At 42.6% G+C, this 17,930-nt stretch overlaps 2 protein-coding genes across 2 annotated transcripts; one reads left to right on the forward strand and one right to left on the reverse strand.

The window, feature by feature from the left end:
* Positions 1–704: 704 nt before the first annotated feature.
* On the forward strand, positions 705–1,928 carry LOC104228093 (uncharacterized). The gene has a single exon (XM_009780494.2). It carries the CDS (start codon positions 705–707, stop codon positions 1,926–1,928), a length of 1,224 nt encoding a protein of 407 aa, XP_009778796.2.
* Positions 1,929–16,206: 14,278 nt separating this feature from the next.
* LOC138871925 (uncharacterized) lies at positions 16,207–17,450 on the reverse strand. The gene is made up of 2 exons (XM_070149849.1): positions 17,078–17,450; positions 16,207–16,718 (listed from the first exon to the last, which is right to left on the reverse strand). The coding sequence occupies exons 1-2, from the start codon at positions 17,448–17,450 to the stop codon at positions 16,207–16,209; spliced, it is 885 nt and encodes a 294-aa protein (XP_070005950.1).
* Between the last annotated feature and the right edge of the window lie 480 nt (positions 17,451–17,930).

A 17,930-nucleotide genomic window follows, 5' to 3' on the forward strand; every position in this document is an offset into this window, starting at 1 on the left:
CACGCCTTATGCCGAAGCTTGTGAAATTCTTGATGAGATGGAGGATACTTCATCGGCATGCAAAGTAGAGCCAATGTTCTGCAAGGTGACCCAAATGTCATTCACCTACACAAGAAACTACATGATCATGGACAAGTTATTGCCGAGTTGACAACCACAGCGAACCAATTGGCCAAAGCTCATCTTCAACAAGTTCAAGGGCCGAAACAAGTGAATGCGATGGAAGGTGTAAATATGATGATGAACAAGAGACGGCAACAAGGTCAACAAATGCAAAGCCGCCCAAAACAATTCATGCAAGATGATAGTGGTTATGATCAAGGTGATTCATTCAATGAGCAAGAAGAAGAAGTTCAATATGTCAACAATTATCAAGGCCAAAGAAACAATGCTCAAGGACAAAATCAACAAAAATGGCGGTCACAAGGAAATTGGAACAACCAAGGCCACCAAGGCAATTAAGTGGTGGTAACAATAATCTAAGTAATTGGAATAATCAAGGTAACCAAGGAAATTGGGGAGGTAACCATCAAGTCAATTAGGGTGGCAACAATCAAAGCAATTGGGGAGGCAATAACCAAGGAGGGTGGAACAACAACAACAACAACAACCGGGGGTTGGGTTTTCAAAGGCCCCCGATGTTCTAGCAACCGACCAACCCACCTCCCTATCCTCCTCAAGGTCAGAGCTCTTCTAACAATGAGATGGGTAGAATTGAGAATATGTTTAAATGGATGATGGAGAAGAATGCCGACTCTGATGCTCAACTAGCCTATCTCAACACTTCTATTAGCAATTTGGAGGTTCAATTAGGCCAAATCTCGCAAGCTTTGAACACTCATCCTAAGGGGGCACTACCTAGTGATACGGTGGTGAACCCGAAGTGTGAGAATAATACGGGATATGCTATGGCCGTGAATACTAGAAGTGGAAAGGGTGGAGATGCAACCACCTCAAATCAAAGAAGAATTGTGGATGAAGATGTTGTCGTTCAAGAAGATGAAATCCCAAGCAATGTGGTTCAAGCTAATGAAGAAGTGAGAATTGATATTGATGAAAATGTTGAGGAGACACAAGAAGAAGTGAACCTGTCTAGGGAACACGTGAATGACATGCCGGAACAGGTAGTGCCAAAGTATAAGGCACCAATGCCAAGATCTCCTCCTCCATACCCTCAAAGGCTTGAAAAGCAAAATAGTGAGAACCAATTCAAAAAGTTTATTGATATGATGAAGAGTTTGTCTATTAATGTGTCGTTGGTTGAGGCCTTGGAACAAATGTTGGGATGTGCAAAATTCATGAAGGACTTGATAACCAAGAAGAGATCGATGAATTATGAAACAATTAAGATGACACATCAAGTGAATGCAATCATGCACTCAATGGCTCCTAAGTTGAAAGATCCGGGCGCTTTCACAATCCCTTGTAATATTGGGAGTGCCGACTTTTCCAAAGCCTTATGTGATCTAGGGGCGAGTATCAACTTGATTCCCTACTCAGTGTTTAAAAATTTAGGGATTAAGATACCAAGACCCACATCAATGAGGTTCCAAATGGCGGATCGTACAATGAAGAGACCTTTGGGTAGTATTGATGATGTGTTAGTTCGAGTTGACAAGTTTATCCTCCCGATGGACTTTGTGATTCTTGTTTGTGAAGTGGAATATGAGGTGCCTATCATTTTGGGTAGACCTTTCCTCACTACGAGGAAGGCTCTTGTTGATGTGGAAGCCGGTGAGCTCACTTTCTGGGTGGGTGACGAAAAAATGGTCTTTCATGTGTACAAATCTATGAGGCAACCAAATAGTAATGAAGTTTGTTCGTTCGTGGATTTGGTCACTGATGTGATTATTGATGATTCTAGTGCCACAATGAATGTTGAGGATAATTCGGAAGCCGTTTTGCTCAATCTTGATGATGTTGAGTAGAAAGAAGGGTCTGTGGAGTGTGTTAATGCATTTCAAGGAATGGGGTCGTACACTTATGAGCCCCACAATCTATCTTTGGATCTTGAAAATCGAAAGACTCCTCAAACAAAGCCCTCAATCGAGGAGCCTCCCATTTTGGAGTTAAAGCCATTGCCTCCACATCTCAGGTATGAATTCTTAGCCCTTCTTCTACTTTACCAGTTATTTTTTCTTCTTGTTTAACTAACATGTAGGTAGAGTCCACATTGGAGGTGCTACAAAGGATGAAAAGAGCAATCGGTTGGACATTGGCGGATATCCGGGGCATAAGCCCCACTTTTTGCATGCACAAGATTATGTTGGAGGAGGGTGTCAAACCCTCCGTTGAACATCAAAGGAGGCTAAATGAAGCAATGCAAGAGGTGGTCAAGAAGGAGATATTAAAGTAGTTGGATGTCGGGGTTGTTTAACCCATTTCCGATAGCTCGTGGACCTCTTCGGTGCAATGTGTCCCAAAGAAAGGGGCATGACTATGGTAAAAAATGACAAGAATGAATTGATCCCCACAAGAACCATCACTGGGTGGAGAGTGTGCACCGACTATAGGAAGCTCAACAAAGTCACTCGGAAAGATCATTTCCCGCTTCCATTTCTTGATCAATTGCTTGATAGGTTGGCCGGACGTGATTTTTATTGCTTCCTTGATGGATACTCCAGCTACAATCAAATCCTTACTGCTATTGAGGACCAAGGGAAGAAAACTTTCACTTGTACCTATGGTACTTTTGCATTCTCATGGATGCCATCTGGTTTGAGTAATGCATCGGTTACTTTTCAATAGTGTATGATGGTTATTTTCACCAACATGGAGGAGGATATTCTTGAGGTCTTCATGGATGATTTTTCCGTGGTTGGGAATTCTTTTGAGGATTGCTTGAACAATTTAGATAGGGTATTGGCTAGATATGAGGAGACAAATTTGGTATTGAATTGGGAGAAGTGTCACTTCATGGTCGAGGAAGCCATTATCCTCGGCCACAAAATTTCAAAGCATGGTATTGAGGTCGACAAGGCCAAAATTGAGGTGATCTCCAAACTCCCTCCCCTACATCCGTGAAGGGAGTGAGGAGCTTCTTGGGTCATGCGGGTTTCTATCGCCGATTCATCAAGGACTTTTCCAAGGTGGTAAACCCTTTGTGTAAACTTTTGGAGAAGGATGTGAAGTTCCATTTCAATGAAGATTGTATGAAGGCAATCGAATTGCTCAAGTTCAAGTTGACTACTAGTCCTATTATCACCGCACAGGATTGAAGCTTACCTTTTGAGCTCATATGTGACGTTAGTGATGCGGCGGTTGGAGCAGTTTTGGGGCAATGTATCAACAAAATCTTCCATCTGGTCTACTATGCTAGAAGGACCATGAATGATGCCCAAGTCAACTACACAGTGATCAAAAAGGATCTACTTGATATTGTTTTTTCTATGGAGAAGTTTCGGCCGTATTTAATGGGTACAAAGGTGATTGTTCACACAGACCATGCGGCTCTTCGATATTTGATGAGCAAGAAAGATTCTAAGGCAAGGTTAATGCATCCTGTTCTTCTATTGCAAGAGTTTGATCTCGAGATTCAAGACCGCAAGTATAGTGAAAATCAAGTGGCAGAACACTTGTCCCGATTGGAGGAGGAGGGGAGGCCACATGACGGCCTTCAGATCAATGATTCCTTCCCCAACGAGCAATTGCTAGCCATTTCAATGACCGGGATGCCATGGTTTGCCGATTTAGCAATGAGTTCTATTCAACAGATGAAGAATCTCAAACGGGATTGCCTTGACTATTATTGGGATGAGCCATATCTTTTTCGGATATGTACCGATAGTGTGATCCAACAATGTGTGCTGGAGGAAGAACAAATGGGAATTCTTGAGGCTTTGCACTCTTCACCGTATGGTGGTCAACATGGTGGAGCGAGAACGGCTACAAAAGTGTTAAGTTGTGGATTCTATTGGCCTACTCTCTACAAGGACGTTAGTGATCTAGTCAAGCGTTGTGATGACTGTCAAAGGGCCGGTGGGATTTCTAAGAATAATGAGATGCCCCTCACCACCATCTTGGAAATTGATATCTTTGATGTTTGGGGTATTGATTTTATGGGACCATTCATGAGCTCTTGTGGGAACACTTACATTTTGGTAGTTGTGGACTATGTGTCAAAATGGGTTGAATCCATGGCTTTACCCAGTAATAAAGCTCGAAGTGTGGCAGTATTTTTGAAGAAGAACATCTTCACAAGATTCGGTACTCCTAGGGCCATTATTAGTGATGGGGGTTCATATTTTTGCAACAAGGCTTTTGATACCTTACTCACAAAGTATGGTGTCACTCACAAAGTCTCGACCCCCTACCATCTTCAAGTAAGCAAACAAGTTGAAGTCTCCAACTAGGAAATTAAGAGTATTTTGTCAAAGACTATGAATGCAACCGGACGAATTGGTCAAGAAAACTTGATGATGCTCTTTGGGCTTATAGGACGGCCTACAAGATGCCGATTGGGATGTCTCCATATCAATTGGTATTTGGGAAGGCATGTCAACTTTCGGTAGAACTTGAGCATAAGGCCATGTGAGCTTTGAAGAATTTGAACCTTGAGTGGGATGTAGCTGCAAACCTAAGAGTGGTACATTTGAATGAGCTTGATGAATTCCGGCATCATGCCTACACAAGTTCGTCCCTTTACAAAGAGAATATAAAGTACTTCCATGACAAGTACATCTACAACAAGGAGTTTAAAGAAGGTGATCTTGTGCTATTATTCAATTTTCGGTTACGGATGTTTCGGGGCAAGTTGAAGTCAAAATGGAGTGGCACCTTTGAAGTGGTGAATGTAACCCCTTTTGGTGCTCTAGATTTGAAAAATAAGAACAATGAGGTGTTTAGGGTCAATGGGCATCGGGTTAAACATTATCTTGGAAAGGTTGATGATGGCCACATTGTGGCGGTTCTTCATTTCAAATGATTGGTAATTTGCATCGTGCCATTACGTTAAATCTGGCACTTCTTGGGAGGCAACCCATGTGTCTTTTTCTTTTTCTTGGTTTTATTCTTTAGATTAGATAGGCTTTGTTTTGTGCTAACTAGTTTTGAAGTGTATGCAGGAATGGGTGTGCATTGCAGACACTATGCAAGAAAAAAATTGGCTAAGTGTCACAAAAGTGCACCAGAATTATGCGGACCGCACAATCACTCCACACAATTCTGTATGCGATCGCACAACTGGAAGATCAAAAATGCATGCTCTCTGAAGTTTGGCCTATCAAATTTCCTTAAAAAATTTGTGGCCGCACACAAAATTGTGCGTTCCGCATAAACTCTACGGCCACACTCACTTTTGTGCGGACTGCAGCACTTCTTCAAAGGTAAAGGTAATGAGTGCCGACGCACTCAAAATTATGCGGCCGCACTCAGGTAAGTCTTGGCCCGACAAGGTCAACCTATAAATAGGACTTACATGCAGTATTCACACTTTTTTATCTCTGCATTCCTATGCCCTAAGAAAACACAGTGAAAATTCCATTAGCTCTAAATCTTCCCTCATTTCATCAAGTTAGGTTCTCACCTGCATCATTCACTACTGGTATGTTCAATCCATGTTAGATTTTTGTTCTTTCTTCTTAATTTTTGTTCTTGTTTTCTTTGATTAGTTTAGTTATTTTTAGTCCTATGAATGTCAATTGTGCTTAACGTGTGCTTCAAAATCATTTGGGTAGCTTCGTATATGTTAATTAGGGACTGGGTAGACCACTAAGCTTGTTAATTTGTGCAAACCATGTCTAATTTGTGAAAAATTGCATGAACCCTAGTTTACTGCCGCATGAAATTCAAATTGTGCGGCTGCACACACTTTTGTGCGGTCCGCAATTCTCTAAGTTAGGGCTTCTATGTGCTTTAATTGTGCGAACCGCACTCAAAAATATGCGGTCTGCAGTGAAATTGTGTGGTACGCACTGTTAAATGATCAGAGACCCAGTACTCTGAATCTGGGGTTGTGCGGCCGCACTTAGAATTGTCCCATCTACACAATAGGTTGTGCGACTGCATTTCAAAATTGTGCGGTCCGCACTTGGTAGTCTGCGGCCACACTCACTTTTGTGTGGTCCGCACTCCCTTTTCTGAGTCTGATTTCCTACAATTTTTATGCATGCATCTGTGACATCCAACTCTAACTGATTCTTATCATTATGCATTGCAGACAATGGTTAGATCACGTGGTAGAGGAGATACATCAAAAGGGAGGACAGAACCCTCTCGAGGCCGTGGTCGAGGCAAAAGTAACCTACCGCTAACAATCCAAAGAGCCATAAGCAAGAAAGTTACCGCCAATACAGTTCCTAAACCCTCCGAGACCAGTGAGTGTCTCCCATATGGGGAAGCTTCTGAGGGTAACTCCGTGCAAGAACAGCCGAAAGCCCAATTACAGCAAGTCCCGGGTATATTCCACCTGGTAGATGAGTCATTTTCCGCTGCTAGTTCTTCTAAAGGTTCGGAAGAGAGTAGCCAAGATTCTGAGCCCTCTACCTCACATGCCCCAGCTGTACCAATCAGTGTAAATGATGATGATGGTGTCCTGAATGATGGTAGAGAGGGTGATACTGCAGTGGGGGGGTTTAGAGAGATTGAGGAGAAGAGAGGTGTGAAGACAGACCTGTCAACTTGATTGCCTTCAACAGATTTAGAGAGTGGTGGCCCCATATATCACTCACACTTGAGCGACAATTCTTGATGAAGGTTCTGTACACTCACAACCCTAATGTCCTTAGACAATTCTGGGAGTGAAAGGGCTGGAAATGGTTCACCCACAGTGTCATTGATGCTAATGAGCACCTGGTTAAAGAGTTTTATGCCAATATAGCTCACATTAAGAAGGGTACCAAGGTTACAAAAGTGAGAAACCTAAAAGTCAGATTTGACTCCTATGCTTTGAACACATATGTGGGATTTGAAAAAGTGAAGGCAGTCCAATACTTGGAAAAACTGGCTATGGGTGATGCAACTCACCCGTGGTTAGCTAAGATCTTGGCTGCTCGAGGACTACTACCTACGTGTCTTACAACAGGGGTTCCCATAGTCCGGGCCACCCTAAACTTTGAAACAAAAGGGTAGCAGACCTTCGTGTGCAGTCATATTGATCCATGCCTAAATAAGAACAACCTCCCACTTCCCCGAGCAGTCTTAGTGGCATTATGGTTGGGTACCCGATCAATGTGGGTGCTATCATGTCCACCAACATCACTCTTGCTGTCCAAAAAGGTGAAAGATCTTACTCGTACTCGAACTTCCTCACAGAATACTTCAAAGATCAAAAGGTGGATCCGAGGCAATATGATACAAAAGTAAAGTCCAAGAAGCCTTTCTCATGGTACCACATGCAGGGTGCTGACAACCCAAAGTTCAAGGGTAAGGCAACTACCTTCGCTGGCCAGTCTGAGGATCCAACAGTAGTAGTTACTGATTCAGCTTATGCGCCTTCCATAGATGCTATGCCTTCTACAGTAGCCAGTCCTTCCACCGGGATAACATCCATGCCACCACCTTCTTCTGCTAGACCATCAGCCCATTTATCAGTGCCAGCTTCATCCAGATTGCGCTGCGAGTCTCCCAAACATTGGCGAGTCTCAGCAATTGGATGCAGGCAGCTACTTCAAAGCTGTCTAACATATCTAATGTTGTTGCAGCACAGTCTTCTGCCCCAACAGCACCATAGGTACCTCCGTTAGTGGAGGAAACGTTGAAGAAGATTCTGGACAGCCAGAAGACCATTATAGAGACCCTTGTGGCGCATAGGGAGGTCATTGAGGAGTTGGGAAAGCAAACAAAGAATATGTGGAAGTCTCAGGCATCAAAAAAGTCAGTGGAGAAGTTGAGAAAAGAGATTGCCAAGATTACATCTGCTGGAGATCTACCATTGGACCTGTTTATAGAGCCAGCAGCACAGGCAGCACCAACAGTACCCAAGGCACCAAAGGCAGCGGTCGACCAGTCTGAGGAGCCGGTTGCAACTGCCCACACCGCTGAGGAGATGATATGGATGCTCAGCAACCCTGTTGTCCATCAGCCAAGTGATGATGAGATACAGCTAGAGGAGATCGAGGGTGTTGCGGATCCCATGCAGATTGAGACCACATAGGTAGTTCTCTTAACTCTCTACCCTTCCATGTTCTTATTTTTGTTAAGCATTGGGGATAATGCTTATTTTTATTCTGGGGGTGGTCTATTTTGATTGATTGACATTGACATTTGGCCTGTAATAACTCTTATACTATTTTTTCTTTTATCTTTATTTTCTCTTTGGTATGTATATATTCTTCCCTTTCATTTGATGTATATATTCATTTCCCTTATGTATATATTCATTTCCTTCTGGTTTGTATATTTATTTGTCTTACTTTCCATAGTTTAATTTATAGCTTCTTTAGTTTGTCTTTCTTGGTAGTATAACTTCTTATTTACTTTAGTATTTTCTTTTGGATTTGTTAGCTTCTTTTTACGTTTGAGTGATCAATAAGCCTTTAGTTTTCTTAATGTCACAGTTCTTTCCAAAGGTGGATTTTGTGTGAATCGGGTGGCTCTTCCCAGCGATGGATGGCGTGACAACCTTCTTAAGGGATTGAGTCCGTTTTCTTTTAGGTTTTGAAAAATATAGTAGTAATGAATAAAAGGGTCACAAGCATGCTTCACTTGGTACCAACACACTTACCTACGACCTTATGGTTAAAAACAAAGTTGTTGGCATAAAATAATTCTAGTTGTGACCTTTTGACTCTTAAGTTGACTTAAACAGTCATCGAGTGGTTCAGTCGAGCTATTTGTGATTCTCAATCTTAAATAGAGTTATTGTGGGTCCTCGACTCCGTTCTCTTTAGAAATCCAGCAGTGTGAGAGGTGAGGTATTGAACTGCAAGTCCAAGTACTCGTGCTAATAGCCTAGAACTTGCCCCGAATATTTTTCTAGGCGAAATTCTAAGTGTAGCTTGGCTTGAGAAATGATTGTAGGCTCTCCTTGATCCAATTTGAAATTGTAAATATTCTATAGCCTACCAATGTCATATACCTAGTCAGCCCATTTGAGCCTAAGCCCTTTTTTCAAATAACCACGTTATAAGCCTTTATCCATTTTGTAGTGACCCTCTCTTGGCACCCGATCTTTCCTTAGCATTCTTGGGAAATAATTGACAAAAACATAAGTTTGGGTGAGAGACGAGGATTTTGAAAGTGATAAAAAGTAAAAACAAGAGAAAGAAATGAAGAAAAGGGAAGGCAAATAAAAGAAAGAATGAACAAAAAGAAAAATGTCAAAAAGAAAGTGAATAAGGTAGAAAGTTGAAAGGATTCAAAGAAAACAAAGATGAAAGGCATGGAGTAAAGAGAAAAGGAGAAAAAATGTCATGACCAATAAAGAGTAATGTTACGTCTCTCTAGTTCCCCCGAGGAAAAAGAACTCAAAGAGTCGACAAAGTATGAGCCAAAATGAGAAAATGGATTGCTTAAGGAAAGATGGACTCATTCTATTTCATCAAGACCTACCTTGATCCAAAAGGCCTTCATTACATCCCGAAAAAGCCCTACATGATTTCAAGTTGAGTGAGCTTATATTAGTGGTGATTTACATAAGGGGCAAGCTTATGGTACTTAGAGTCGGACTTTTAACATTCTTTTGAGAGAGATGAGTGAACTTTTCACAATCCTTGCTTCGAGTGTTACATTCTAAAGTGAGATTTGCTAATGGAGAGTAAAGGAGGAGGAGTTTGGCATCCACAATGACCTACATGAAATAACGAGCTTCCTTGATGAATAAAGTCAACTCTTGATGCTCTAGTGTCACATTAGAACTATTGTACTCAAAAAGTCAAATCATTGCATTGTTGATAATTCATACGTATTGTGGGTAATTGTTGGTCCCAATTGATGTGTGATTGCTTCACCTTAGGCCAACTGAAATAGTTCTTGTCTTATGGAGATGGGAATTACCTTATTTGATTGGGAACAATCAAAAGCTTAAGTTTGGAGGAGTTGATAAGTATGGATTTTGACTACTTATTTTCACTCTTTTACTTTTGTTTTAGATAAATATTGCTTAAAGACATTCCTGAAAACTAATGAAATGTGCTTGCTTGCAAGAATGTTGCAATATGAGCCAAAGAAAAGAAAATCAACTCAAGAAGGAGTAAATTTGGACGAGGACCAAAACAAGGCTAAAAGGGGCACAGTGAGGACCGCACAAAAGTGAGTGTAGCCACAGAACCTAAGGGCGACCTCTGACAGAATTTCAAGGCAAAATACGAACCGCACAATTCTAGTGTGGGCGCAGAAGAGGAAATTTAGAGAGTTGGTTTTTGGGCAGGCTGAAGATATGCGGACCGCACCATAATTGTGCAGCCGCAGGATGACAAGCGCGGCCGCACTCACAATTATGCGGTCCGCAGAAGAGAAGAATCAAATAGCAATGTTCCAGTCCAAGTTCAAGTGTGCAGTCCGCACAATCAAATGAAATGCAGTCGCATCCCACTTTTATGTGACCGCAGAAGGCCCAGTTGACCAGTCAAGCTCAGAGTGCGGACCGCACACAGAATTATGCGGCCGCACAATCTCCGCAGGGGCAATTTTGTCATATATTTTAGCTTAGTATAAATAGAACTTTTGTCATTTTTAGGTCAAGTTGTATCAGTGTAGAGCATGTGAGCCGTTTTTTTATTGTTTTAAGTAATATTGTACTAGATTAACGTCTAAACATTAGTTTTTTCCTGATCAATTATTACACATTTTATCTTAATTTCTTAATTTTTCATGAGTAGCTAAATTTCTAGCTAGGGTTGTGGCCCAACCCTGGCGTGGGTACTTAATGGGTGTTTGATTTAGGGCTTGTTTGTGATTGGGTTAGTGATATTTAGCCTAGTTCTTGCTTGAATTCAAGAATTAATGGTTGCAAACATTGATTCATGCCTAATTGACTTAGTCTCTACTTGAGAAAGAGAGACTAAGTCTAGGAAAATTTGGCTAACAGGAAATTGTGATGAACTCAAAAAATTGATAGCCCTAATTAAAGGGTCAAATCTAGAGATAGTAAGACCCGACTTGAGCATATATCACTTGTTTTGTGCAATGCCCATTTGGACTTGAGAAAGACAAATTAGGCAAAATTACTCAAACTACTGAGAGGTATAGAGTGGGTAATTACGTGTGATTGCTATATTACAAACCCAACCAATCAAACTTGTCCGAGAGTTTACAATCCGTTAGGTAACCACCTAGGTGGAAGTCACGACCCTAGATCTTTTATCATTTGAAAAACAATCAAAAATTAAAAATATTGCCTTCTATCTTTATAATTGCAATCAATAGCTTAAAGTAGAAGTAGAAACAACAATCAAGAATGTGGAAGTGTAATTTAAGGCACATCATATAATTACACTAAATATATACCTAATCCCAATTCTAACTCCCTGTGGATTCAACCTCGACTTGCGTTGGGTTTTATTATTGCATCGACTGCCTCACTACCTATATTTGTGGTGTGAGTTTAGGTGACATCACCCTGCTACCCCGGAGGCCGGTTATGGCTAGGGGGATGTGGATGGGATTGAGCATGACGCATGGTACGAGGAAGAATACCCCGATGGCAGCAGCGATGGTGTTGCTGGATTAGGTGGCGAGTAATTATTCTTCTTATTTATTTGTAATTTTAGTGCACACTTTTTGTGGGCGTCTATTCTAGCCTGTAAAGAATATGTTTGAAGTATGAAATGTTATTTTCACTGTTCGTATCTCATTCTTTTCTTTCTGTTTGGGCTTGTATGCTTCTTTTGTTCTGCCATTTGGCCGCTTTAGTCATAGGCATTTGGTTTATGTATGTTGAACGAGATTAAAAGCAGAATTGTTTTGGTCATGTTCGGAGACCGATAAGTGTTAACTCGAACGAGGTCGAATATAATGTGGTCAATTCGAGCGAGGTCGAATATAACTTTTGATTGACAATGGCCGTGGGCTATATGGGTATTGGTTTGAACGAGGTCGAGTTTAACATGTAATTAATTCGAGAGAGGTCAAATATAAATTTTTACTAATTCGAAACGCGGTCGAATGCAATGTAGTTAATTTGAGCGAGGTCGAATGTTATTTTTTCGAACGAGGTCGAATGTGAGTTAATTCAAGTGAGGTTGAATGTTATTTTATTTGAACGAGGTCGAATGCGAGTTAATTCGAGTGAGATCGAATGTTATTTTATTCGAATGAGTTCGAATGTGAGTTAATTCGAGCGATGTCGGATGTTATTTTATTTGATTGTGGTCGTGGGTCGAGTAGATACCGAGGCAATGTTGTTATGGAAACATAGGTAAGCGTTCATTTATGCTTTTTTCATACTTTGAGAAATTTACATATTTTTCGGGCTCGCATTCTAGTCCCGGTCTATCTAGTCCCTTTATTGGGTGACCTGGAGATATGTCGAGAGGTTGGGAGATGAACAGACCGCCCTATGCCTTTTACTGTCTGCACTTCGACTGGAAGTGTACCCCTTATCGCCTTGTTAAAAACCTCCTTGAGAAAACCCAATTGGGACAAAAATCAAGTGAAGGAAAAAGAGTACGACTTGGTGGACGCTTGTTCTTAAAAGTTGAAGTACTTGAGGTGAGCGGCGTTCCAGTTGTTCGATAGCAGTTTTCCTTCCATTGTTTTTAGTTGAAATGACCCTTTGTTTGCTGCTATTGTGATTTTGTATGGGTCGTCCCAATTCGTTCCCAATTTTCCCTCCTGTAGGTCATTGCTTGCTTGTGTTTTGGCCTTGAGCGCGTAGTCCCCGACTTAGAGTGGTCTGACCTTGGATTTTTTTATATTAACATTCTGCCTGTTGTTTTTGGGCGATCATCCTTATGTAGGCCATATCTCTCCGCTCTTCGGCTTCGTCGAGGTCCTGCCTTCTACTTTCGTCGTTCCTCGACCCGCTCTTATGGGAGTATCTCAAACTAGGTTCTCCGACTTCGACTGGTATTACTGCATCAGTCTCATAAACTAATGAGTAGGGCGTCTCTCCTGTGCTCGTCATTGGCATTGTGAGGTACGCCGATAGCACTTCTAGCAGCAGTTCTGGCCATAGTCCCTTGGCCTCCTCGAGCTTTTTCTTCAAGATGTTTAGTATTGATTTATTGGAGGACTCCGTTTGCCTATTACCCGCGAGGTGGTATGGGGTAGAGAGTATTCTTTTGATATGCCAGTTGTCGAGGAACTTGGCGACCTATTACCCGCGGGGTGGTATGCGGCACACAATATTTTTCCATACGAAGGTGATCACTTCTTGTTCACGTATCTGGGCGAATGCTCCTGCTTCTACCCACTTAGAAAAATAGTCAGTTAAAACCAAAAGAAATCATACGTTAACTCGCCCCATGGGGAGGGGTCCGATGATGTCCATCCCTCACTTGATGAAAGGCCAAGGGGAGGTGACCGAGTGGAGGTGCTCACCCTCTTGGTGTATCATTGGGGCGTATTTTTGATCTCTCTCGCATTTTTTCACGAAATCAGCAGCCTCTTTTTTGATGGTGGGCCAGTAGTAGCCTGCCCGTATCAGACATCTAACCAAAGCTCGATTGCCGGAATGAGCTCCGCAGTGGCCTTCGTGGACTTATTCTAGAACGCGCCGCATTTGATTTGGACCTAAGAATTTTGCTAAGGGGACACCATACGTCCTTTGGTATAGGTCGTTGTCAATGATGTTATACTTGGCTGTTTATATCCGAAGCTTCTGGGCGTCTTTTTTATCGTCTGGGAGAACGCCGTCCTGCAAGTATGTAACAATACGGTTGCGCTAGTCCCAAGTTAGTTTTATAGTTCTTACCTTAATTTGATCGATTGATGATTAGAGGAGGGTGGCCATATTTCGTTCTCCGGTTATGTTTTTAGTAGCTGCCGTTAATTTGGTGAGGTCGTCTGCTTCGATGTTTTGTGCTCGAGGGACCTGGTCGAGCTGGCATTCATCAAGTTCGGGTAGCAACTTGCAGATCTCGGCTTGGTATTTTTGTAACCTTTGCTCTTTGATCTGGAAAGTCCTCGTGACTTGGTTGACGACGAGTTGAGAGTCGCAATGTAGGATGACCTGCCTCGCTCCGTATTTGAATACTAGCCTTAATCCTGCAATCACAGTCTCTTACTCGGCCTCATTGTTAGTCATGTCCTGGCATTTTATGGACTAAAGAATTACTTCGCCTGTCGGGACCTTGAGTACGAGTCCCAGTCGGACCCTAACACATTGGAAGCGCCGTCGGTATGCAAAATCCATCAATTTTTTGTTTGCGGAGAAGCATGGGCGGCTTCTCTTTTGGTTTTGGGCATTGTTTATGCGCTGAAGTCAGCGACGAAGTCGTCAAGCACTTGAGACTTTATCGTCGTCCGCGGTTGATATGTGATATCATGCTCGCTTAATTCTATGGCCCATTTGACCAATCTGCCCGATAGCTTGGGCTTATGCAAAATACTTCTTAAGAGAAATGTGGTGACTACCGAGATGGGGTGGTACTAGAAGTAGGGTCTAAGCTTTCATGAAGCTACGACCAAGGCCAGGGCCAATATTCGAGCTGGGAGTACCTCTTTTCGACGTCGACTAAGGTTTTGCTAATGTAATAGATGGGAGATTGTGCACATTTATCTTCTCGGACCAGGACTGCACTTACCGCTACTTCGGATACGGCTAGGTAGACAAGGAGGCGTTCTCCGGGCTCCGCTTTGGAAAGCAGTGGCGGTGATGATATGTAAGCTTTTAACTCCTTCAGGGCATTGATGCAATCGGAGGTCCACTGAAGGCTGTTGTCCTTCTTATGTACAAAAAAAACTTGTGGCATCTGTCGGATGACCGCGAGATGAATCTCTACAGGGCGGCTATACAGCCAGTTAGTCTCTGAACCTCTTTTTTATTGGTTAAGTGCTCTGGTATCCCCTCTATGGATTTGATTTAGTCGGGGTTGACTTCAATGCCTCGTTGTGATACTAGGAAGCCTAAGAATTTTCCTGAGGTCACGCTGAATACGCACTTCTCAGGATTTAATTTCATTCTGTATCGCCTGTGTATATCGAAGGCTTCTTTCAGGTGGCCGATGTGATCTTCTTTTCTTTTATATTTGACCAACATATTTTCTATGTAGACTTCCATAGTCTTGCCGAGTTGATATTTGAATATTTTGGTGACCAACCATTGGTATGTGGCCCTCGCATTTTTGAATCCGAAAGGCATAACTCCATAGCAGTACGTTCCTAGGTGGGTGCTGAAGGTAGTCTTCTTTTGGTCTTCCTCTTCCATGAGGATTTGATTGTACCTAAGTAAGCATATAAGAAGCTCAGCAGTTTACGCTCAACCGTTACGTCAATGCGTTGGTTGATATGGGGCAACGAGAATGAATCTTTGGTGCATGCTTTGTTTAAATCTGTAAAGTCTACGCACATCCTCCATTTTCCGTTCTTCTTTACCATGACCACATTGGCCACCCATTGAGGATATTTTGATTCCCTAGGGATTCGTTCTGTAATAATTTTTCAACCTCCTCTCGGACCGCGTCGTTTATTGCAGAATTGAACTTCTGCCTAACCTATCTCACTAGGTGTAGAGTGGGTCAACGTTCAATTTGTGCGTGGCAATCTCTTTCGGGATACCTGGCATATCTGCATGGGAAAAAGCGAACAACTTTGTGTTAGCGGTTAGGAATTGATAGAATTTACCTGGTTCCTGAAGCTTACAGCCGATGTAGTCTTTCTTGTTGTGGTCGTTGTTGTCAAGTTAGACATGATCGAGGTTTTCTACGATTGATCCCGCGGCCTCCACCGTTTCGAGATCCTTGATGACGTCTTATTTTTCATCACAGCTTGACCTCACCCTGCTTATTATTATGCCTTTTTTTACTTTGCCCCTCATTTGTTGGGTATTCGTACAGTCTAAGGTGATGTGGTAGAATTCTCGAGATGTGTGTTGTTCTCATTGTATGCTGAATATTCCCCACTGGGTAAGAAATTTGATAATTTGGTATAAGCTGGAAGGAATGTCCCTCATGGCATGTATCCAGGGCCGTCTTATTATGGCATTGTATGTCGTATCCTGATCCATGATGTGGAACATGGTTTCCAGGGTGATGCCGCCGGCCAGGACGGGGAGTGTGATTTCTCCAGATCAACTGCATTGTTAAAACCAGTTAGCGTGATGCAGCGTGGCACTACCTTATCCTCGAGTTTCATCTGTGCAAGTACTCAAGGGTGGATAATGCACATTCATGTCCCATCGTCCACCATAATGCGTCTTACATCTATATCTAATAATCGTAAAGTGATAACGAGGGCATCATAGTGAGGGAAAACCAAATTGTGGGTATCCGACTTATCAAAGATGATACTTTCTTCGAGTTCGTCATACCGTTCATGAGTGATCGACCATTTGAGTTTGTGGGTCATGGTGAACTTTACGCAGTTGATTGACATGTCATCGCCGCCTCCGATGATCATTTGGATGGTATGAGTTGGTGAAGGTGGTTTTGGTGTCCCCTGGTGTTGTTCACATCCTCGGGCAAAGTCAACCTTTCCTCGATCGCTTAGCAGCTCTTTCAAGTGCCCTTGGTGAATCATGTTTACGACCTCCTGCCTTAGAGCGATGTAGTCCTCGATTTTATGACCTCGTTCCTGGTGGAATTTGCAGAGGGCGTTTGACTTTCTGGTGTTTGGGTTGAACCTCATCTTTTGTGGCCACTTCACTTTTGGGCTGAGTTTCTCCAACGCGTAGATTATCTCTGAATGTGACACATAAAAATTGTGAACGGATAGTAAAGGTGGCATATCTCTCTCGCTTTGGTGAGTCCTTGTCTTTGGCCTAGATAGACTTTCTTCATGACGGGAAGGGGGCGTGATGGCGCATTTGATGTATAGTTGATGTCTTTCTCAGTTGAATCGTGGAGCTGTTTGATCTCTCCAGGCATCGTTTTTTTGTCTTTCCGAGATTCGGCCTGTACCGAGGTCAACCGTTGGGTTGGTCAATTTAGGTCATCTTCATCAGCACGGACTTCGGCACAATAGGCATTGTGTATTTCATTCCAAGTGGTTGGGGGATATTTTATACGCCGACTCAGCAATTTTCTGGTCGCTCTCGAACCGTATTTGTTCAGCCTATTTTGGAAAGCTGCTACAACCATGCCTTCTGATTCATTTGGTAAGGCCATCCTTACACGATTGAATCGAGCTAGGAAGTCCCTCAGTCTCTCTTCGGGTGATTGTTTAATGGCAAATATATCGTTCACTCTTGCCTCCGCCTTTTTAGCTCTGGCATGGGCCATTTCAAATTTGTCGGTCATCTCTTTGAAGGTTTCAGTGGAGCACGCGAGCAGCTGTGAATGCCAAGTTAATGCACCTCCGGTAAGGGTTTCACCAAACATTTTCAACAGGATGGAGGATACTTGTTCTTTGGCGAGGTCGTTGCCCTTTACTGCAGTGACATAGTAATTCACATGATCTTCAGGGTCGGTCATGCCGTCGTATATTTTTAGGTAGGGCGGCATTTTGAAGGTCTTGGGTATGGCATGTGGGGCGGCTTCGTCACTGTAGGGTTGTTCTACGAATCAACCAACATATCGTTTTGGCAAGAGTTTTGGGGCACCCGGTATTTTGTCTACCCTTTCTTGATGCTCCTTCATTTGGTCTCGAAGCATTTTGTTTTCGTTTTCCATTTCTTCCATCTTCCTCAGAATGGCTGTGAGGGTGTCGTCACCTGCATTACTTACATTGTGAGTGATACTTGTTATTGGAGGGAGAGGGTCGTGCTGCTCGGCCATTATTGGTGCAACACAGGTCCTCGCATTCTCTATGGTTGATTTTTGGGCGGGCATGTCGAGGATGTTGATCAGCGTGTTCGTCAGCCAAGCCTCAAGTAATTTCTTCACTACTGGTGGCGCCTCTTCCGTTGTGGATGTAGAAGCCCCTTTACCATGGGACGTTGTGATACTATCATG

The sequence above is a fragment of the Nicotiana sylvestris genome, chromosome 6 (genome assembly GCF_000393655.2).
Source record: "Nicotiana sylvestris chromosome 6, ASM39365v2, whole genome shotgun sequence".
Lineage (NCBI taxonomy): Eukaryota > Viridiplantae > Streptophyta > Magnoliopsida > Solanales > Solanaceae > Nicotiana > Nicotiana sylvestris.